The 23,990-nt window shown below is 42.9% G+C and overlaps 1 protein-coding gene across 1 annotated transcript in view; it reads right to left on the bottom strand.

Annotated features, from left to right (window-relative positions):
* XRN2 (5'-3' exoribonuclease 2) overlaps nt 1-23,990 on the bottom strand; it is a 95,570-nt gene that overhangs the window by 70,036 nt on the left and 1,544 nt on the right. The window contains exons 2-6 of the mRNA XM_082249142.1: nt 5,577-5,704; nt 5,377-5,488; nt 4,347-4,458; nt 1,141-1,199; nt 253-342 (exon numbers count right to left, since the gene is read on the bottom strand). Coding sequence (XP_082105268.1) covers nt 253-342; nt 1,141-1,199; nt 4,347-4,458; nt 5,377-5,488; nt 5,577-5,704 — 501 coding nt within the window. The remainder of the gene's footprint in view (nt 1-252; nt 343-1,140; nt 1,200-4,346; nt 4,459-5,376; nt 5,489-5,576; nt 5,705-23,990) is intronic.

Raw genomic sequence — 23,990 nt, 5'->3', positions numbered from 1 at the left:
CCTGAAGGTATCGGTCTATAAACTAGTGTAAATATCCAGCCTGTGTATTTTACTCTACGATTACGAGATCATGCTTATACTAAAACCAAAGCTAACAAATGACCCCCCCCCCCCCCTCAAAGTGATAGAGCTATTGGTGCACAGATATTTGCGCTAATAAAAAAAAATAAAAAAAAAAAAAAAACACAGAAGGCGCAATACTAGCTTAATTAGCTGGCACTCCAAAAATAAAAAGTAAAACAAGAAGCTTACTGTAAGGTTTTTCCAACCAGGGTCATTGTTCAGACGATCTGCAATATAATAGCGAAGGCATTTGGCCAGGTTGTCCATAAACTCTGTCCCCTATCAAAGTGAAAACCGTGTTACTAAACATTTAAAAAGGTTTCATAATTAGAAATAAGCATTATTGTAAATGTAATAAACACATTAGGGATACTATTTTATAGAGCACTTATCAAAAGTGCAAGCACACTTTTAAACAAAAATAAAGAGTATTACTGAGCACATGGGAACCACAGGAAAAACATCTAAACACTACTGTGGTCAATGGCTTCAGAAACTTGGTACACCCATTTGTTTTTCCTTCATTCAGCCAGCAGGCTACACAAAAAAAGAGGGTGGATGCAGGAATCCCTCTTTCAAGATATTGTATTTTGACAGTGGGGACTCTCAGCTGTCAAAACACACTGATCAGCACTGCAGTCTATTGGCTACAAGCTGCTGATCGTAGGTCTTCCAGCAAGTCCGTAATGACAGAGCCGATCAAATGTACAGGGCTACACTAAGATTGAGATTCAAACAAGCCAAAATATAAATCCGTGTGTTCCCAGCTCTAGTATGGAGCTGTAGGGCATGGTGGGCAGGTTTAAATGAGTACACTTTGAAAGTACAATTAATATTTTTTAAACTATACTGAAAAAAAATAAAATAAAAAAGCTACTGGCTGGAGCAAACAAGTAGGTATTGAGCTCCAGTGTGTTAGAGCTGCCCATGGCACCATATTTTTAGGTTGGATTCTGAACATCACATTTTAGGGATATATAATATATCACTTTAGTAGAATATTCATATTTTTGTGGCAGATGTAATTTAGTGCTTTGAGAAGAAACTGCCCAATCTTAAAACCGATTTGTTACTTACAGGTGTAATACAGTTGCTATCAAACCGCTCCTTTATCTCTTCAGGAGGCAAATAACCACCTGATAAAACAAAACCAATGTGTTAAAATAAGCATTTCTGAGAAATTATAAAACTTGACAAAAAGGTTAACAAAAATATTGGAGAAATCCAGCACATATTTAAAGGAAACCTGTACTGAAAAGCATGAGATAGCTGACATTAGTAACAAATATTTTCTAAAATGTAAAATTGTCTGATTGTGTTCAATATTTTGATTCTCTGACCTAGAACAAGTATAGATTATGTGAGGTCAGAACTCCAGATCTGCATGCGTATTGGAGGATCAGTTATTTTGATGATACGGAAACCACTAGACCACCCCCCACTGGCAAGCAGCCATTTTCAGAAGGCAGGCTACAATTTCTCTAAAATCTGAGTTACTACCCTAGAATGAATATGCAGACAAGGACTTTCCCAGTAAGCATATTTTTTCCAGAGCAGTAACTCAGTTCATTATTTTAGGGAAGTAAAAAAAAAAAAAAAAAAAAAGATAGAAAGAAAAAAAATTAAGAAAGTGTTGTAAATGAAAATGAAACCGTTTTCTGAATGATGTCACTGCTAAGAAAGCAAGCAACCTCCTGTGTTCACCAAGTAGCAGGATGGCTGCTCTGCAAAGGACACAGAAGCTAGCAGTGACCCTAGGAAAGAAGGAGGTCCTGGGCCTCAATTCTACCTTGTCCCTCTGTCAAAACCAGAAAGGGCTCCCTACCTCTTGCGCTACAAAGTAAACCTTCAGTACAAAAAAGGTCTTAATCAAAAGATTAAGACACCTGACCCTGAATAGTGCTGACAGCCAAAATGCTGGTCCCATTTACAGGAAGGAGAGAAAATGTATGACATGGAGAAAATGCTAGGGTGGAAGCCCCAAGACTCCCACCAACTGAAGTATGCCTTCCATGTCCAAAGAAAGACCTTGCAAGAAGCAGACCACCTAGGTGGTTTGCATTGTAGGAATCTGCAACATCTATGGCATTTTAGCCAGTGACTGAAGCAGGGTGGCAAATCTGTCTTTAAGACAGATTTTGACAACCAGGTACAGCCCACAGACTGTTTGCTATCATACCAGATTGAACCACATTCACTTGGGCCAGCGCAGAGCAATGAGGATCACTGAAATGCCCCTAAGCTCAATCCTGCAAAGCAGATGAGGAAGATGTTTCAGAGAGCAAAAGGCATAACTGAGTGTACTGAACCCATGGAACCACCAGGGCACCCACTAGCCTCTGCTAGAAGATCCCAGGACCTGGAGACCTGTCTAAGTGGTTGTTGAAGCTGGAGGTTTAGTCAGTGTCCCCCACCAGCAACACAAGTCCTGAACACCTCTGGGTATAGGGACCCTTCCCCTGGGGTCTAGCCACTGCCAGAGAATGTTTTCCTGCCAATTGCCCTTGACAATCAGCGGGTGACGGCAGACATTCTTTGGCTGTCACCCACTTATCGGCTTCTGCTGGAACAAAATCACAGCAGAAGCGGCGCACCCTTGCGTGTGTGCGATACACATACACATGTGATTCAGCACAGCCCTGCTATCCTGTAGCAATAAATCTGCTATGGGGTGGTCGGCAAGTGGTTAAAAAGGGCTAATCGTGCCCATCCTAAAGTCCTTAGATCTATACTTGAGACTGGAGAAACTGGTGGAGAGATACAGATTTTGTAAAAGTAGCAGCCCTAAGAGAGACATACAATGCATACAAAGAACAAGGATACTGAATAATGTAGATCACTATATTTACCTACCAGCATCAGGAAGTATATAATTCCATTAACAGGTTTGGTACTTTCTTACTTAGAATGAAACTGTGGGCAGATGTGTGAGAACTAACCCTGGAGATTGTCATGAACTTGTAAATAGAGAGTTTAGGCCGAAAAGCACCTTTAAAATGTTGCCACTGTTTACGTCGTCTTATTAGAAAAGGAGGTGCTCGCTTCTTAACCAAAAGGGAATTTTTGGTGCCCGCAAGGAATGTGCCAAGGTCGGGGGTCATCTATTTGATGACCCGCAACTGTGGGGCATACTATATGGGAAAAACTAAGAGTGAAAAAAAAAAAAAAAAAAAAAAAGGAATTCAAGACCACAACACACAACTTTTAAAATTTGAAAGTGAATCAGGGAAAGCTCATTATTCAAGGACTGTAGCAACTCTGTCTCTAAGACCAATGGCTCAGATGCTGCAAAGATGGCAGGCAACTCCCATGTAGAATCTGTAGGAGAGGGTTTGGGTACGCACTTGTGGCCTCTGAAATCAGATTCAGCAAAGAAATGGGTGATTTCTGTCAAAAAAAAAAAAAAAGAAAATCTTGCATGATCATGGCAAAAACCTCAGCTGAGAGTAGAGAGGACCCAGCCACACACAGAGCCAAGGAGGGCTCAGAAGATGGGACAGATTTAAACATCGGAGAACACCAATCCATGAAGCAGACATCTGCATTGTAAAAAGCCGCACTGAAAGAAGTAGGGATCTACCACTTACTGATGGGGCTGATATTCACTTTTTTAAATAATCGGCCACAAACTTGACGGTAAGACTGATATAGCTTCAAGTGGTTGTACCGGAGTGATATCTGCAGCTACAGGCATCACCCCGGTATAGTTTTTTTTTTTTATATATATATATATATATATATATATATATATATATATATATATATATATATATATATATATATTGTAATGACAACTGATGCAGCAGCTCAACTGTCATTACAAGGAGTGGGGAGGGGACTTGCCCAGTTGAAGACAATTGCCAGTCCCACAGCAAAACTAAGGAACAGGGAATAAAGGTGCCAAGCAAACCAAGTAATAAGAGTACCTTGAGTTGCTTGACCCCAGGGCACTTGCCTCGTCTCTTCAGCAAGTTCATAGAGCTGTTCATTAGGCAATTCTACTGGCAGGAAAAACTAAAGGATCTAATAAGATCACTGGATGAGAAAGGCTATTATGGATGCACAACTTCAGACATCAGATCAAATGGGTCATTAGCATATTTTCAGCGGAAAACAGGATCCGCTGCAGCAATAGAAGGTAGGGCTTATATGTGAAGGATATAAGGTTATGACACTTGCTTGATGTCCTCCCTTCCAAGTCCCCATTATGAATCAGTAGGATAGGTGAAAAGCACATCCTGAAAAATCACAACATATATTTATATAATTTTCCATTTGCGTACCTTTGGACAGAATTTCCTCACGTATTTTTTGTTTTTCCTCTGTCAGTTCCACCCCTTCCTTGGATGCCCTAAAACGTCTTGAACGCTGTTGATTCATTTTAGCCCTAGGTGCCTACAGTATAAAAAGCAAGATTAAAAATCCAAATGAAACTAAATCAAAAACACACAAAACACAAAGATTGATATCCAGGCTCTCTATTAAGAAGAAATTAAACTATAACTTATGTGCAAAACCTATGGCTCTTTAAATGCCAAGTTCACCTTAAGGAGCAGATTACATTTAGTTAGGGTGTAATGTGTAACATGCTCCAGCACCTCCATCCACCGCCCCCAAAATCACTGTCATAATTTAACCCTTTTCCACCTAAGGGTAAAACAAAATGTTAATGCTTAAGCACAATTTTACTACTTTGACATAGGTTAGTAAAATCGTACACATCAGGAGAGGGAGAGACTATTTATCTCTCTCTCCTTTAGGAGAGAAAATACAGGGACGGGCTTCACCGTGACTGATCACTGTAATAGCCAATCAGAGGCTACTGCAGCGATCAGGGGACCCCAGGAATCAGGAGTTCTGGGCCCCAAGGCTCCCGGTGAGGCCCCAGTCTTTGTGCGGCACGCTCCCAGTGCAAAGACAGATACGCACAGAAAAAAAGCCCAGTCTATAAAGGCTACACATGCATAATTTAGATAGGTTAACGAAAAAAAAAGGGGCATGGCTGTGCAGGGCTCAGCCCACTCAATTTTTTCACAGGAATCTGAATGAATGAGCTACAAGTCCCGTTTTCCCCCGCAGCAGACAGCTTTTACTTCATAAAAATGTGAGAGCGCTGCTGAGCACTCACTCAGTTATTGACCCTTTCTAGAGCTTCCAAAGCTTAAGCCCGTACACATCTGCCTCTTCTAGGATAATTATCAATAAGATTACCAATAAGTTTTCTGCGCACGCCCCATATCAAGTATGAAAATCAGATTAGTCAGCAAATAGCAATTAGAAACCCTGAAATAAAACAAACCACCTGGCACTTACCACACCATCAATGGCCATGTACAGCAACCTTCTTGGTCTCACAATGTTAAATAATCTGTCAATATACTCGAAAATGGCAACCATCATCTCATCTTCATTTTTAGGTGCTGGTCTGAAATTTTACAAAAAGATGTGATATGATTAACTGTAGTTATTACTGTACATTTTCTTATCCAGCCTTACAAAAAAGAAATACTTACTTGTCTTCAGGATGGGTACAAGGATGAATGATGCCATTCATGTCCAAGTACAAGTTGTCAAATTCCACATCGTTAGGGTTAGGTTTACTAGTATCCACTGGGATTTTGATGCCATTGCATTCTTTAGGCTAAAAAAAAAAAAAAAAAAAAAAAAAAAAAACACACCATTATAGATTTTTAGTTATTCACCAGTAAAGACAGATTTATCTTCAGATTTATCAAAAGGACAAAATGCAATATCGCTGGTAAAAGGACTACAAACTCTCCCTGGTAATGTTGCCCTCTGAGTCCATTTAAAGCAGAACTAAAAAGGGGGGGGGGGGGGGGGGACTTTATAACTCCTGTAAGGGTAGATTTAGTCGTCTATCTAAAATCTACCTCTCCTCTGAAACCTGTGTTCAAGTCCCACTTGAGGAGGCGATTACCAGGCAGTAAGGAGGCGATGTGATGCCTCTGCTAATGTTCTGAGAATTGTTTCACATTTTCCCTAGAATGCTAAAATTAAAATATAACTAAAATGCAAAAAAATTTCGTTTTGGATAGAGTGGAGATGGTTTAGAACATCCGTCAGGTTTTTTTTTATTGCGGTCTGTGTCCCCATTAGGGAGATTCTCCCTCTGTTTGGTTTATCATTGCTGAAAGTAAAGGAAAATCCCACATTCTGGGTTGTCCCCAGAAAAGTAAGGCCTCATGTACACTGCTGCCGATAAACAGATGTTTAGGAACAGTTTGGCATCATCATCTCCTTTATACTCGTTAAGGCCCGTTTCACACTTATGCGACCTAAAAGTTACACGATTCTGACTTGACTTAAAAGAAATGCCTATGTCTATGGACCGCATTAAAATCAGCCCAAAGTAGAGCAGGGACTACTTTAAAGTTGTTGCGACTTGAAGTCGTACAGATATGAACGTTACTCATTGGAAATCATGGAGTACGACTTTGGAGTCCCAATTTGCAGGACAAGTCGCGCAGGTGTAAAATAGGCCTTCAAGGCGGTTGAGCTTAGGAGCTTTTTTTGAAAGCAAGTTTGAAGTTTAGCATTTAAAAAACAGCATGCAAATGCAGTAAATCACGTCTTTTGTTTTTTTTTTTTTTGTTTTTTTTAAAGAGTTTTGTTAATAGGAGTTTTCAATGGGGATACACCTGACCATTCTACAATGTAAAAACGTGCATAAACTTGGCAAAACTGATGTTTTTAACCGTCGGTTACTAGCTGTCAAGTTCCAGTGCTCAGGAGGTTTTAAAACGTTTCATGTACATGAAGCTTAAGACCCCTTTCACACTTGCGGACCATTCAGATCCGCCTGTCAGTTTATCAGGCGGATCTGAACGGATTCCCAATGCATCTCTATGGGGCATCGGATGTCAGAGGAGACATGTCCGCTGACATCCAATCCGGACGGAAACCCCATTTTCCATCTGTCTGGCGATCGGATGAGAACGGACAGGCGGTCCCCGTTCTCAGATTCCCCAAAGAGAAAAGCTCGGACCTGACAGCTCTGTCTCCGCACACAGCGCAGGAACAGAGCTGCCATCCGCCTGCTCAATAGTTTTGCCTATAGCTTTCCTTTAACATTAAAAAAAAAAAAAAAAAAAAACCCACGTAGGAACCGAAAAGGTCAATAGCCTCCAAATATCCACAGAAAAATAGTTTAATTCTACATGCATAATCCACATTCGAGGGAGGGAGTCATCACTACAGTATCAAACTATAAAGATAAAAGCCTAGTTTAGGACTTAACCACCTAAATACCAGGCACATTCCATCCCCCTTCCTGCCCAGGATAAATTTTCAGCTTTCAGTGCTCACTCACACTTTTTTGAATGACAATTGCCTATGCAACACTGTACCCATATGAAATAGTTATTTTTTTCACACAAACAGAGCTCTCTTTTGGAGGCAATTACCACTGGGATTTTTTTGCTAAAGAAAGAAAGAAAAAAAAAAAAAAAAAAAAAAAAACCACCACCACACGTGGTTTCTGGTTAGTTGTAAAATTTTGCAAAATAAGTTTTTTCTCTCTTCTTCCCCCTATAAAATTTTGACTAAAATGTATATGGCCACATTTGTTTAAAATAATCCACATCATTGCATATTATTTGGTCTATGTAAAAAAAGTTAGAGTCTACAAGCTATGGTAACAATTATTAATTGATCAATCCAGATGTACTGAGGACCTTTCCTTAAAGCGGAGTTCCGGCCACATTTTAATCTTCCCACAATGCATAACTTTTCCACATGCTAAAAACGATTTGGCTATTTTATTTATTTTTTCAGTTCCTTAACCTCATTTTTAATGAAAACAACTTCACTTCCTTCTTATTGCGCCGCAGTCGCCTACGTAATTTCCTGCTTTGCATTTGCTCCTGGGAGATGAGTGTCATCAATCCCAGGAGTCAATGGGCATCACCGGTGTCCCTTGTCACTTCTGGTGCAGGCACGTTATTCCACGTCATTGCAGCTGTTCATTGTGGGGGCGGCATGTATTTTGTAGGGGGGAGGGCCAGTGACATTGCGTACAGTTGCTCAGTGTCGCATTGATCGTCATTTTCTGCCAATGGATCGAGAACAGCATGCACAATGACGTGGAACCAGCTGTGGGATGACGCGACTGCACTGGACGTGAAGAGAGTATAGCATTCTGGGACTCAACGCACTGCGCAAAATCCAAGAAGAGGGACACTGCGGCTTCAGATGCCCACACCACAGATGGCCGTGCTGTACAAGAACTTCACAAAGTAATTCATGCTGCATGTACACAAAACAGGGGACAGTTTACAGGATATCTTTATTTAAATGCACTAGCCCTGACTATTCTAGTGGTATTTTTAGCAAAAAAAAAAAAGTGAATTTGGCCGGAACTCCGCTTTAATTTCTTGAGGCCCTAACATGCCAGGACAGTACAAATACCCTCCCAATGACCTTTTTGAAAAGTTGACAGTCCAAGCAATTTAAGGGGCATAGTAGGTTTTCTAAAGTTGTAATCTTTTCCCACAATTTGGAAAATAAAAAAAAAAAAAAAAAAAAAAAAAAAAATGTTTCTTCACAAAAATGTCCCATTTCACACACGGAAAAGGAATACTTGCAAACTTTTTTTGCAGAAGCCGTAGAGAACTGGTGGATTTCGCAATTTAGGTCACAATATTTTCACAGCGGTTTTACAAAATGCAAAAAAAGAAACCACCACACACTAATTGCGCACAAAACCTATAGAATACCCAATTTTGGTAAAATATAAAAATTTGGTGTTGCACCAAGTAAATAGATTAACATGTCACACTTAATTATTGCCCTCGCTCTGACGTTCACAGCTTTACATCACGTGTGGTGCGGTCGTTGTTTATGTATTGCATATGGGACCAACACATGCGTTAAACTTTGCACGCCAGCACAGGTGGGCGCTTGACTTTTTTTATATACAACATACCTTTTCTTTAATAATTTGCATACACCTTCTTTAAACAAAAGTCAACGCAAGTCGTACCAAAAATAGTGCAGGAACCTTTCGAAGTCAGAGCAACTCAAGCGCTCCTATTAGTTTCTTTTGCACATAATGGGGCATGACTGGTCATGCTCTCAAAGTCGGAGCGCATGTAGCACCAGTGTGAATCGAGCCTTTCACTAAAGATCATGGACAGGCTGCAGCATCCCCCCTCTCCACTAAGCTCAAGAGAGCAGCCCACACAGAGGCATGTGCCTCTGTTTACATTGTGTGATGGCTATGATTGGATACCACCGTCACATGATCAGGAGGGCTAATATCCCAATCTGTGATAAGCTGTGTGTGAGGGACACAGCCATAACAGGATCAGGCTGCATGCGGCATACATTCTGTACAGGTGTACCGCAGCCGTGTAGCAAGCAGTTAAAGTATAAAATTATTTTTTCTTCTAGTTTTGGTAGTTTTGGATAGAGTGGAGAGGGATTGTTCTTTGGCTGTATGTGCCCCCGTTAGGCTACTTTCACACTGATCCATGCGATGCGTTTTTGCCATGTTTTCAGTGCATTTTTTTTTTAAAGGAAACCCAACAAAAAATGCACCAAAGACACACTGTGTGCATGTGTTTTTTGCCAGGTTTTCCATTGCTTTCAATGTGAAAGTGCAGGGTTGGTTTTTGTTTTTAAGTGACCAATCATGCGGCCAGCAGGATTTTTTTTCGTATGCCGCAATTGAATGGATATTATGGGGGGGGGGGGGGTTAGAGCAATTCGGTTACCCCCCCCCAAAAAAAAAAAAAAAAAAAGTGATAGCCTTATCAAGCCAAGCAAAAAAAAAAAAAAAAAAAAAGTCTATTAGATTTACCCTTTTAAAATGGCTGCTGACCTAAAAAGGTAGTTATCAGAATCTCCTAAAATGGCTACCTTTCCAAAACGGCGTCTTGCTATGCTGGAGCCTTCTTGACGTCACCGAGGGGTAGATCTGATTGAATCTCCCCGATAGGTAGATGCATTCACCTGACCTATCTGAATACACTCATTAAAAACATTTTTTTTAATAGCCTAGTCTAGAAAATTGGAAAATTCTCATTGGTGGACTCATTTAACCGGCAACTATATTTGCTCAAGCATTACCACCTTTTGCTATGGAGGTGTTACTCTAGGACAAGGATTGTCTATTCTAAATCTTATAAATTAATCTGTGATAAGAACGTTTAATTTCTCACTATACCATGCGAGATATCCAATACACACTGCTCAAAAAAAATAAAGGACCACTTTTTAAATCAGAGTATAGCATCAAGTCAATTAAACTCCTGGGATTTTGATCTGGTTAGTCAAGTAGCAGAGAGAGTTGTTAATCAGTTCCAGATGTTTTGGGGGGGTAATTAAAATAAAAACATGTACACTAGATGGGCAACAGACAACCTCCAAAACAAGATCAGACGGTCCTTTCCCATCCAATTCCCCCATAGAGATGCATGGAGACCCGACAGCTTTTTCTCTGCACACAGCGTGGAGACACAGCTGTCATCCTCCTGCTCAGCGGGGGATCGGCGGATCGATCCCCCGCTGAGAATGACAGAGTCCGCGTGACAGACTCCAAGTGTGAAAGGGCCCTAAACCATCAGCAGGACCATTATCTGCTCAACTGTGCAAGGAGGAACATGATGAGCACTGCCAGAGCTGTACAAAATGGACTCCAGCAGACAACTGATTTAAATGTCTGACAAATCAGAAACAAACTTCACGATGTCCCAACATCCTCTAGTGGGCCCTGTGCTAACTGCCCGACGCCGTGGAGTTCGACTGGCATTTGCCATCGAATACCAGAATTTGCAGGCATGCCACTGGCAAGCTGTGCTTTTCACAGATGAGAGCAGGTTCACCCTGAGAATGTGACAGACATGAAAAAGGGTCTGGAGAAGCTGTGGAGAACGTTATGCTGCATGCAACATTCAGCACGACAGGTTTGGTGGTGGGTCAGTGATGGTCTGGAGAGGCATATCCATGGAGGGACACACAGACCTCTACAGGCTAGACAATGGCACACTAACTGCCATTAGGCATCAGGATGAAATCCTTGGACCCATTGTCAGACCCTACACTAGTGCAGTGGGTCTTTGGTTCCTCCTGGTGCACGACAATGCCCGGCCTCATGTGGCGAGAGTATGTAGTTAACTCCTGGAGGATGAACACCTCTGGGACATTAGGTTTCGGTCCATCTGACCGCCGTCAGGTTGTACCTCAGTCTGTTCAGGAGCTCAGTGATGACCTGGAGTAAATCCCCAGGACACCATCCATCGTCTCATGAGCACGCCTACAAGCATGTTGGGGGCCATACAAACTGCTACTATTTTGAGTTGCTGCAAATGGACTAGCCTGCGGCATTTTTTCACTTTGATTTGAGGTGTTTAAGTGTTCCTTTAATTTTTTTTGAGCAGTGTATATAGAATATTTAGAAGTATATGTAGAAATATATAGAATGTATGGAAGGAGATCTGGTAACTGCCAGTGAATGTGCATACATTTCTAGTGCATCAATATTTTAAACAATCACCTTAAAAACTATGAAAAGGAGGTGTATTTTCCGATATACTGTAACTATTTATACACAGAGGGGAAAAAAAAAAAAATAATAACTATAGATGTAAATAGTATGCATACACATGCAATATTTCTACTAAAATCAACACTAAGTATAGGATAGGATTACAAGCAAAATAATATTGTGTCTGAACCTGTTTTAGGTAATATATTTCAGGTCATAATCGGGTCTTATATACTACTACTGTATACAGCAACAGTGAGGCTCCTTTGATACATTTCCATCAACACATAACTATACTGCAAGGCTGTCATACGTTCGGTGTTCATATAATGAACCTACTAGTATAACCAACTGGAGATCGACTGATTATCGGCAAAGCCGATATATCGAGGGCCGATATGCACTTTCCCCGATATATTGGAATCCACCAATATTACGGAAAGTGCTTTTCCTGGAGTGATGCCAGCAGTTAGAGGCATCGCCCCGGTAGCAGTGTCCACAGCCGACGGTCGGCTGTCTTGTAATGACAACCGATTCGGCTGAGAAGCCACTTGGCTGTCATTACAAGGAGCGGGAAGGGACGCCACCCCTCCCGCCACCTTCCACGGTTCGCCTGGGTCTCCCATCCCACCCGGAGACCGGGGCAAACAGCCTGCACGCCCGCCGAAGGCCCGATCAAAGCTGCATTCGGCCCTGATCGGGTCTCCGTGCGTCAGATAAAATAAAAACAGCATTCAAAACAGCCAAACTTGGCGTTTTGAATGCTTTTAAATGTACGAAAATATCGGCCGATACACGATGACCAAAACATCAGTATAGGTAATGAAAAAACTATATCGGTCGCTCCCTATTCCTATCTACATATACATTGTAATCTGTTCACCTTTTTAGGCCTCATACACTGGACATTTTCCAGCTGCCGTTTTTGGCTTCAGACATTTTCTACAGCAAGTAAACTCTCCAGCATGTTTTTTCTATCTGTCCATGCACACAGGCTTTTCTCAGCGTTTTTTGGCAGGGGCATTTTCCGGTTGGGAAAAAAACGCCCAGAACTAGTAGGTTTTAAAGGAGGAGTTTTTCAGCTTTAAAAAAGCTCCAACGCTAAAAAACACAGCCATTTAGCGTTTTTGAGCCATATGCTTTTGTAGGAGCATGGTTCTGCTAAAAAAAAACTACAGCTGAAAAACTCTACTGTACCATTGTACAGTAAACGCTACTGGGTGTTTTTATAACGTCCAGTGTGCATAGTGCCATAAAGTTAGCAGTTGTATCAATTCTGTGATGTCTTGACCAAGATTTTTTTTTCTCCCCTTCATATTGTCTTATTACATTGGAGGGGGAAAAAAAAAAAAAAAAAAAAAAAAAAAAAAAGATTTTTGACTTCCTGTAAAATCTATTTCTCATGACAAACACAGCTCCTGATTCTTCTTAACCATTGGGTTATACTGCACCATACAGGAGTAGGACGCTAGGCAGGAAAAAGCCTGACTACGCCTATGGGCAGTCCCAGGGGTATACACCCACTCTCAGCTGTAGACACTCAGTTTTGTTACAAGCAGTGGCTGAGCGGACCTTGACGTCACTTTCGGCCGGTGAAGCGCACGCTGCGGGAGCAGCGAACCACCAAGCCGTGATCTGATTAATTTTAAATGAGGTTTCTAAGCAAGTTTATTTTTGTAATAAATTTGTAAGTGAATGTAATTCACTATGGATGGCCTTTTATTTCCTATGAGGCGACTCGGGATGTAATAAGGACCACCATCGAGGATCTCTCCTATAACATTGTGGATTCCAGGCTGACAGGAAGAGGCTGTGACTACACTGCAGGATTTACATTGAATGCCTATACCAATCGTAATTGTGGTAAGTAGATAACCACAAGGGGAGCACCCCAGTTTATGCACACAGTGAAGCACTTTATCTGCACCTGATGGACACTTGTTTGATTTATGGACTTTATGATTTATTAGCATTCCATTTATAAATTTTCATCATAATTTATTGCCTTTAGCATTTATTGCTTTGTGTGCTTTGAGATTTGCACATGATTTTTGCACAACTTTTTCAATTGGTTGAATGAAATTACTAATTTATATTTATAATAGCAGCGCTGCAACATTAGTTTTATAGTGTTAGAAGAAAGCCAACACTACAGGAGGGGTGGGTGCTCTTTTCTTCCATCAATGAACAGAAAAAAAAATAAATAAAAAAAAAATAAAAAAAAAAAACTTTACGGTAAGTCAAAAATCCCATTTTCACTTTCGTTCATTGAAGGACAGCTCCTGATTCTTCTTAACCATTGGGACGTCCCAAAACAGTGTTAAAGAAAAAAAAACAAATACTACACCCTCAAAGAGGACCAGGTCCTCTAAACAGCAGCCTGCAAAAACTTGTGGCCAAAAGAAGCATCCGCATATGCCATCAACTTTAGAAAACTTTTTTTTTTAAAAAGTGTGCACAGATGGCCAGGTGTCCACCTTGCAAACCTGCATCACTGAAGCCTGATGACAGAAAGCCCAGGAGGCACTAAGCGCCCTAGTAGAGTGTCTTTACAGGGAAAGCAGGAACCTGACCCCTAACTGAATAGGCCTGAATCACTGTATCTGATCCATCTGGAAACAGTTGCAGCAGAAACGGCCAACCCTTTTCCAGGAGCAACCGCGAGTACAAATAGTGAGCGACTTCCTAAAGGACTCCATACCTGCCAGGTACACCCCGATTGCCCAAACCACATCCAGGGAATGCAGAGCAATTTCCTTGGGATGTTTAGGCCTTGCACATAGGGAAAGCAACACATTGTCTTCATTCAGATGGAAATCAGATGACCTTTAGAAGGAACAACGGAAGGGGACGAAGAACCACCTTTGCGCTGTAAAACAGATACGATGGACAAGACAACCGCGTCAGCTCTGACAACCTGCACGCAGAAGTAACAGCCACCAAAAAGGCCCTCTTCTGGAACGCAAGCAGGGGAATCTCCCAATATTTTCGAAGGGAGTTTCCTGGATAACTGACACCAATTTGAGGACCCACGTGGGAATGGAGAGCGCACTAGAGAACCCAAGTGTCAAGCTCAATGGATAAAGGTACGCCCCAAGTAAAGTGTGGCCAATGGACATTGAAAGAAAACCGGCAACACCGACCCCGTAAGCGATCTTGGAACAGGTGCTGGTTGGTAGGGAAGAACCTTTCCAGAGGAAAAGACCGAAACCTGAGCTGGTAGTCAGACCGATTGACTTTGTGGACCCACTTGACCTGTACCAGAGAGGTCCACAGATCCAGAAATCAATGAAGACGTACCCCCACCACAGATATGGGTTAGGGCACCCTTTCATGCAAAGGAAGGCTTGCCCGCAGGTCTGGAAGAGCCCCTTGTGGCTTGCCAGACTAGGTCATCTTGGAACCTCCGGGGAGGCCCAGAAGGACTTTTATCCCTTGAGGGACGAAAAAAAAAAAAAAAAAGCCTCTGAGCCGAGAAGAAAGGTCAATGTCTATGACAGGGCTCCTTGACCTCATGTAGCCTGCGGGAGAGGAGTACTCTTTCCCCCCCCCCCCCTCCTCCTGTGAGACCCTTAAGGTCTTTCAAGGAAGCTCCAAACAGGGCACAGATAAGGCCTTCTGAGAAGTCTATTCCACAGACCAGCATTGTCAGCTAGATAAGACGAGGGACCACAGCTGATACAGAGCCTAAAATCAAAAGGAGCCGCATCCAGATAAATTGTAGCACCTGGATCAACTGATCCACAAATGGCAGAGGAAAAACTGTTTCCCCTCCAGGTCCCGGAGAAAAAGTTTAGCCTACTCCTAAGTTTGCAACACCAGGGCAATAGTAAATACCGGCCTAAGCCAAACCAACAATAATGAAACATATGGTGGGCCAGAGCCTCCGCTCTATCAACTGGATCTTTAAAAGCCAAGGACTCCTTAACCGGAAGAAAGCAAACTTTATTTAACCTGGAAACCAACGAGTCCACTACAGGTGGGACCATCCACTTTTTAGGCAGGGAATACTAAGGATACCGCATAGCAACATGCTTAGGGACCCCAAGAGTGCATTTTGGACAACCCCACAGTTATCGGACAGTGTTCTCAAAGTAAGCGGGAAAGGGGAAACACACCAGTGGAGGACCTGTGGTGCCAGAAGGGACCGCACCTCCGACGCAGTAGCTCCGCTATGTTTAAAATTTTTACGCTCTGACACAATCAGTGCATCCACTAGCACCTTTTCATGCACGGCTACAGGAGCAGAGGTAACATCCCCACTGTCTGAGCACTCAGGGTGCAAGGACGCAGACCCTCCACAATAATGGCGGCATGGTTGCCATCAAAAATCAAGCCGCCCCCACAGAGCCACTCCTTCCTTTAGCAAGGCAGTGGTAATCTTAGACGTGCGTTTGGTGTCTGCTTCAACAGGTCACAGTACATGATGGTATTCATGGTTCCCTCAATGAACTGTGCTCCCCAGTGCCGGCGGCACTCATGCAGCCCCAGACTATGACACTCCCACCACCGTGCTTGACTGTAGGCAAGACACACTTGTCTTTGTACTCCACACCTGGTTGCCGCCAAACACACTTGACACCATCTGAACCAAATACGTTTATTTTGGTCTCAGACCACAGGACATGGTTCCAGTAATCCATGCCTTTAGTCTGCTTTATTCAGCAAACTGTTTGCAGAGGCTTTCTTGTGCATCATCTTTAGGAGAGGCTTCCTTCAGGGACGACAGCCATGCAGACGCAGTAGGCAGCGTATGGTCTGCACACCAACAGGTTGACCCCCCCTACCCCTTCAACCTCTGCAGCAATGCTGGCAGCACTCATACATCAATTTCCCAAAGACAACCTCTGGATATGATGCTGAGTACGTGCACTAAACTTCTTTGGTTGACCATGGCGAGGTCTGTTCCGAGTGGACCCTGTCCTGTTAAACCGCTGTATGGTCTTGGCCACCGTGCTGCAGCTCAGTTTCAGAGTCTTCGCAAACTTTTTTATAGCCTATGCCATCTTTATGTAGAACATTTTTTTTTTTTATAGGTTTCCTCAGAGCTCTTTGCCATGTTTAACTTCCAGTGACCAGTAAGAGAGCGATAACACCAAATTTAACACACCTGCTCCCCAGTCACACCTGAGACCTTGTAACACTAACAAGTCCCATGACAAGGGGGAGGAAAAATTGCTAATTGTGCCAATATGGACATTTTCACTTAGATGTGTACTCGCTTTTGTTGCCAGCGGTTTAGAGATTAATGGCTGTGTTAAGTTATTTTGAGGGGACAGCAAATTTACACTGTTATACAAGCTGTACACCCACTACTTTACATTGTAGCAAAGTGTAATTTCTTCAGTGTTGTCACATGAAAAAATAAAATATTCACAAAAATGTGAGGGGTGTACTCACATGTAAGAAAATATTATATTAGTGTAGGGGTACTAATCATTTTAACATTAGGTGGGGTGGGGGGGGGGGGGGGGGTCTCCTCCGAGAATGCACGTGTATTCAGCAGTGATAATTTATCACTGCCCAACAGGCACCAGTGATTCTCGAACCGTAATCTCACTAGGTATCACTAAATTACAGGCAGACCATTCACTTTTACATGGACCTTGCTGTTTTCAGAGAAAAAAAAAAAAAAACTTCTCTGTTCGCCACTTCATAAACAGGGTGCCAGAGGAGATCATTTTCCTCTGAGAATTGCCGAGAAGGGAACTGAGAAAATTTCAGTATCATAAACGTACACCTAAGGCCCCGTTCACACTGGGGTGATCTGACTTGGGGGGGGGGCGACCTCGCAGCAGCCAGCACGGACTTCATAACATTGAAGTCTATGACGGTCGCTCCAAAGAAGCTCCGGACCCTTTTTCTAAGTCGGAGCGACTTGTGTCGCTCCTATTAGAACGGGTCCGCAGCTTCCCTATGGAAGGCGACCTAGTCGCCTCACAGGTCGCCTTAGTGTGAACAGGGACTCAGTCTTAAAACATTTGTGATGACATAATTGAAAACAATATACCCATTTCTTCATAAAGGTTTTGACAATCATTTCCTCTAGCACGGAGAAAAATATACAATGTATCTATGCCATTCAAGAAGAAAATAAAAAAAAAAAAGGAACAGGAGTGGGCTGTACACTAGTGACTGATCAGGTAATTGGGAACCAGGCCTCCCAGTTCTCAATCATTAGTGAGAGACTGGTAGCCCTAGGTGAAAGCTCAGTCTCTGTACTGTGAGCACGCCATGCAGCCCAAACAATGCATATACGTGGCCTCTCAGAAGACACTGCATGAGGAAGACACTTCATGAAGCAGCATATGCGCTTACACCCGTCAGGAAGGGGTTAAAGAGGAAGTCCAGGTATGGATATTTGTACATAGTTACACTGGTCCAAGCTGAAACAATGCAACTATGTATATACACTACCTGTGGGACCTGCCTAGAAGCTGGACATCTCTGTAGCAGACACCACCACTTCAGTGATCTCCACTAGCTTCCGAATATCAGGCTGAGCAGCTGCCCCACTGCATTGTGAACACAGGTGGTCATCCGTCTGGCATGGGTGCCATTCATGGATTGCATTCAGCAAAACATTCTCTGATTGGATGAGGTGGAGGGGCATGGAGGAAACATTCTTAATGAATGCAAAGCAATCTATGGAAGGTGCCCATGCTGAGTGGGTGAACTGTGTTCACAATAGAGCAGGGCAGCTGTTTAGCGCAGGAGCTAGTAGATATCAAAGACTTTCAGCTTCTAAAAAGGGAACCCACAGGTATGGTATATGCATACTTACATTGGTCCAAGCTGGGACAATGTAAAACGACTCACCTGCAATTCTTCTTAAAGAGAAATATAGTGTAAATAACCGCGCTGAGCAATAACAAATGTAAGCAGCAGCTGTAGTGGGAAACACTATAAAAAGATGTGAAATGGAAAGCTGTGCTGAAAAATGATACACTAGAAAATGTACATGAACAATGATTCAGATATTCTTTAGATTCGTGCAAATAGTCCAAACAGATAGCACAAATTATGCCTATAGGATCAAATAGGATAGTCCAAATAGAAGATTCCAAGGTGCAGATGCAGAGAGGATAAATCCACCACCAGAGATCACTATCAGCCGCAGTGAAGCATGCTAGGGATATGCGCTTACCAGATGGAACAAGACTGATCACATTGTATACACTCTAGATAGCCTAGAAACCAATTCCAATGTCAGACTCCTCTCCTGACCGAGTCCTGTTGAATACAGGAATCCGCAGCGTCCAGCAAGCAAACCACCAGCCACCTTGTCCAGATCAAATGATCAAGCAATTATGCAAAAGAAGAAGGGGCCACAATAGTGCAGATGGTCTATACAGTTTAATAAGCAAAAAGAAGAAATACACTCACGATTCCATGGTAAAACAAGCGCTTGTCAACAGATTCAAAACCGCCGCCGCCCGACTTCCGGATACACAGTAGTGACGTCAGCACGCCCTCCCTACGCACGTTTCGTCACAACTGACGTCTTCCTGGGGATAGAAGGAAGACGTCAGTTGTGACCAAACTGACGTCTTCCTTCTATCCCCAGGAAGACATCAGTTGTGACGAAACGTGCGTAGGGAGGGCGTGCTGACTTCACTACTGTATGCGGAAGTCGGGCGGCGGCGGTTTTGAATCTGTTAACAAGCGCTTGTTTTACCATGGAATCGTGAGTGTATTTCTTCTTTTTGCTTATTAAACTGTATAGACCATCTGCACTATTGTGGCCCCTTTTGCATAATTGCTTGATCATTTGATCTGGACGAGGTGGCTGGTGGTTTGCTTGCTGGACGCTGCGGATTCCTGTATTCAACAGGACTCGGTCAGGAGAGGAGTCTGACATTGGAATTGGCTTCTAGGCTATCTAGAGTGTATACAATGTGATCAGTCTTGTTCCATCTGGTAAGCGCATATCCCTAGCATGCTTCACTGCGGCTGATAGATTTATCATCTCTGCATCTGCACCTTGGAATCTTCTATTTGGACTATCCTATTTGATCCTATAGGCATAATTTGTGCTATCTGTTTGGACTATTTGCACGAATCTAAAGAATATCTGAATCATTGTTCATTTACATTTTCTAGTGTATCATTTTTTTAGGGCAGCTTTCCATTAAAGAGAAATATGCCCAAAGCTTTTTTTGGGATACTTTTCGTGTGTCACAGGAGTGTGGATGACAGGAGTGCACTTTTGCTCTCCTGTGACAGCTTATCGTGGGCTATAACACACTGTCAGCTGGCATGGTAGTGCTGCTTCAGGCTCTAGAAAGATCCCAACCACATTGTTGGGATTCACCCAGTTGCCTGATAGCTGGCTTCGGCTCTCAGCCAGTTGCAGTGAGCGCTGGAGGGGCAGAATGACAATCACAGCTCTCCATAGACCAAGTCTAGAGTGCTATGGACTTGATAAAACAAAGTGGACCAACACTGGAAACTTCACACTGGACCTCATGCAACTTGGATTCTGTGCCTCTCCACTGTTCCTCCAGAGTCTGGGACCTTGATTCCCAAATAAAATGCAAAATTCTGAGCAAAATTCTGAGTCAGTGATGATTTGGGGAGCCATGTCATCTGCTGGTGTTGGTCCACTGTTTTATCAAGTCCAAAAGTCAGTGCAGCCCTCTACCAGGAAATTCTAGAGCACATCATGCTTCCCTCTGCTGACCAGCTTTATGGAGATGCTGATTTCATTTTCCAGCAGGACTTGGCACCTGCCCACACTGCCAAAAGCACCAATACCTGGTTTAATGATCATGGTATCACTGTGCTTGATTAACCAGCAAACTCACCTGACCTAAGTTCCATAGAACAAGAATCTGAAGGGTATTGTCAAGAGGAAGATAAGAGACACCAGACGCAACAATACAGGTGAGCTGAAAGCCACTATACAAGAAACCTGGGCTTCCATAACCTCTTAGTGCCACAGGCTGATCACCTCCATACCACACCGCATTGATGCAGTAATTCATGCAAAAAAAAGCCCCAACCAATACTGTACACGGACATACTTTTCAGTAAGCCAACAACATTTCTATATTAAAAAATCCACTTTATTGGTCTTATGTAAATACTCGGATACAGAATTCTGGGTTTTTACTACCTGTAAGCCATAATCCTCAAAATAAATGTATTCTATATAGATGTGTTACTCGGAGTGATATATTTAAGCCTTTTTCTTGAGTATAACTTTACATTACTAAATTAAATTAACTTTTTGATAAATTTTATGAGATGCACCTGTATTTGAAAATTGATCAATCCTGATGTACTGACAGCCTATCGTTTATTGAGGCCCTAAACTGACTGTTGACAGTGTAAATATATATTTGACTTAGGCTGCATTCACATGTCAGCGTATGATCACGGGCAGAACCGCCGCGGTTCCGCCCGCGATTCGGAGATTTATTGCAAATCGCGGGACGCCTAGCGTTGCCCGTTGATTTGCAATAGCCCCCCAGACGCCGAGCGATGTTGCCACGATTTACACCCGCCGAATCGCGGCAACATCGCGCAAACAAAATCGCGGGACACAATACGCTCCACAAAAGTACAAGAGCTTCTTTGGAGCGTATTGCGTCCCGCGATTTTGTTTGCGCGATGTTGCCGCGATTCGGCGGGCGCAAATCGCGGCAACATCGCTCGGCGTTTGGGGGGCTATTGCAAATCAACGGGCAACGCTAGGCGTCCCGCGATTTGCAATAAATCTCCGAATCACGGGCGGAACCGCGGCGGTTCTGCTCGTGATCATACGCTGACATGTGAATGCAGCCTTATTATAATGAATTTCAAAGGATTTAAAAAATGTCAGCTATTATTGGCACCTTTAGCATTAAAAAAAAAAAAACAAGAAAAATGTATCCCTTTAAATGCTATGCATGTCTTCACACTGGTCTGTTGCAGTGTTAAAAATCCTGCTTGCTGCATTTTTCGTCAGAGAAAAAAATAAAAAAAAAATAAAACACATCTCCACTTTGAAATTTATTGAAAATGCAGCAAGTATGCAATAGTTATGTTTTTGATGTGGTTTTTGAGTTACGTGACCTATGAATTAACAAGCACAAAAAAAAAAAAAAAAAGAAAATCACAGAAAAACTGTGTGCATTTTCAGCACCTTTTTCGGTCAGTGGCAAAATGCCAACACCCATGTTCAGCCATCTAAATATTGGTCACAGTTAGAGATGCACCAACCTTAGCAAGCAACAAATGTACACAATGAATAGCATGAATGGAAGCCATCCATTGTATACAATTGTCATGCGATTTGCTGTGATTGGTCACAGGGATCACATGGTACCTGCAGTGGGCCTGTACACTGATCTGTAATTGGCAGTAGCCGGTGGACACAGCAGACCACAGATCACACTGCAGCACGGCCCGTGAGGCACGTTCTGGGGAGGACGGTATATGACATCCACCCAGAATGAGAGAGCAGTTACAACTGAAATTAAAGCTGGAGATAAGTTTTAAAGCTGAATTCTAGGTATGGATTTTATAGCATAGTTAAAACATAACTTCACCCAAAAAGGAAAGTTGCGCTTTTTTTGTATCCCATTTAATTATTGGAAGTTTGTGGGTGGGAGGAGTGGGTACCTGGTTTTGACACATACCTACCTCAGATCGCTGCAAAAGTTCAGACCCCCCTCCTTCCCCTGCAGCCTTCTGGGACACATCACAGGTCCCAGAAGACTGCGGGCCATTCACAAATTGCAGCGTGGATCACGCATGCGCAGCGGGAACTGGCTGTAAAGCCTCGAGGCTTCACTGCCGATTTCACTTCCTTAAGATGCCGACACCTGGACCCAAAGCAGACTGAAGAATCAGCTTGGATGAGGATAGTGCTGGAACCCTGAACAGGCAAGTGTCCTTACAGTTGGGCAAAAAAGTATTTAGTCAGCCACCAATTGTGCAAGTTCTCCCACTTAAAAAGATGAGAGGCCTGTAATTTACATCATAGGTACACTTCAACTATGAGAGAAAGAATCCAGGAAATCACATTGTAGGATTTCTAATGAATTGGTAAATTCCTTAGTAAAATAAGTATTTGGTCACCTACAAACAAGCAGACCACAGGACACAAAAAGGGAATTGAGGCAAAATGTGGTTACACAGCACCTGTAATGTGGGAAAACAGAACCGCATCCGTGTGAAAGTGTCCTTAACCACTTGCCGACCAGAGGCCGCCGAACCTGTACAGCGGTCGGTGGGAGCGATCCTGGTGGTGTGTGCCCACTAGCCTGCAGTGAAGCTGATCCAGGGGGGCCAGTGGCTGCGATTGCTGCCGGGCATCCGCGATCGCTCCCCACGAAGAGGACGGTCTGCTGTTGTAAACACAGCAGGCTGTTGTCCCCTCGGGAATCAATAAAGAGCTCCTGTGTTCCTCCTATTTAGGAACACAGGTTTCCATTTATTTCACAAGCCCATCACCCCCCCAGTTAGAAAACACTCTCCTAGGCTCACACTTAACCCTTTGATCACCCTTGGGTTAACTCCTTCCCTGCCAGTGTCATTACAGTAACAGTGCATATTTTAAGCACTGATTACTGTGGTAATGTCACTGGTCCCCCCAAAAGTGTAGAAAATGTCAGTTAGGCGTCCAATCTGTCCTCCGCAATGTCGCAGTCCCAGGAAGAAAAAAAAAAAAAGCTGATCGTCGCAATTACTAGTAAAAAAACAAACATGACAAATCCTTCCCCCTAGTTTGTAGACGTGATAACTTTTGCGCAAACCAATCAAAATACGCTTACTGGGATTTTTTTTTACCAAAAGTATGTAGCAGAATACCATTGGCCTAAATTGGAGAGTTTTTGATTTTTACATTTGGGGGGGGTGATTATATAGCAGAAAGTGGAACATTTTTTTTTCCAGAACTGTTGCTCTTTTTTGTTTATATTAAAAAATTGCACAGGTGATCAAATACCACCAAAATAAAACCAAAATAAAGCTCTATTTGTGGGGGAAAAAGGACATCAATTTTATTTGGGAACAGTGTTGCACGATTGCACAATGCCGAATCGCAAAAAAATGGCCTGGTCTTAAAAAGAGGAAGTCTTCATTTTTTTTCTTCTTTTCCCTGCAAAGTAAATGCATAGTGTGCTAGCATGCATCGCACACTACCACATTATGTGACACCCGCAAATGTAGCCCACGTGGCCCCCGCATCCATCATCGCCCGTCTTCCTTCCAGGTCTGCAGACTCCAGCTCTATTACTGGCCGGAGCCACGTAACGTCACTCCCACGCATGTGGGCGGGAGCCACCGGTCACGGCACAGGCGGCCGTTTCTTCAGAGCGCATGCGCCGATGACGTAATTGGCTGCATGCAATGTAAATATCTCCAAAACCGAGCAAGTTTAGGAGATATTTACAGCACCTATAGGTAAGCCTTATTATAGGGGAAAGTGGTC

Source organism: Pelophylax lessonae (assembly GCF_965119305.1).
Source record: "Pelophylax lessonae genome assembly, chromosome: 3".
In the NCBI taxonomy this organism is placed as follows: domain Eukaryota; kingdom Metazoa; phylum Chordata; class Amphibia; order Anura; family Ranidae; genus Pelophylax; species Pelophylax lessonae.
Note: the sequence above shows the minus strand (reverse complement) of the source record. Positions and strands in the feature narration are given on the sequence as shown.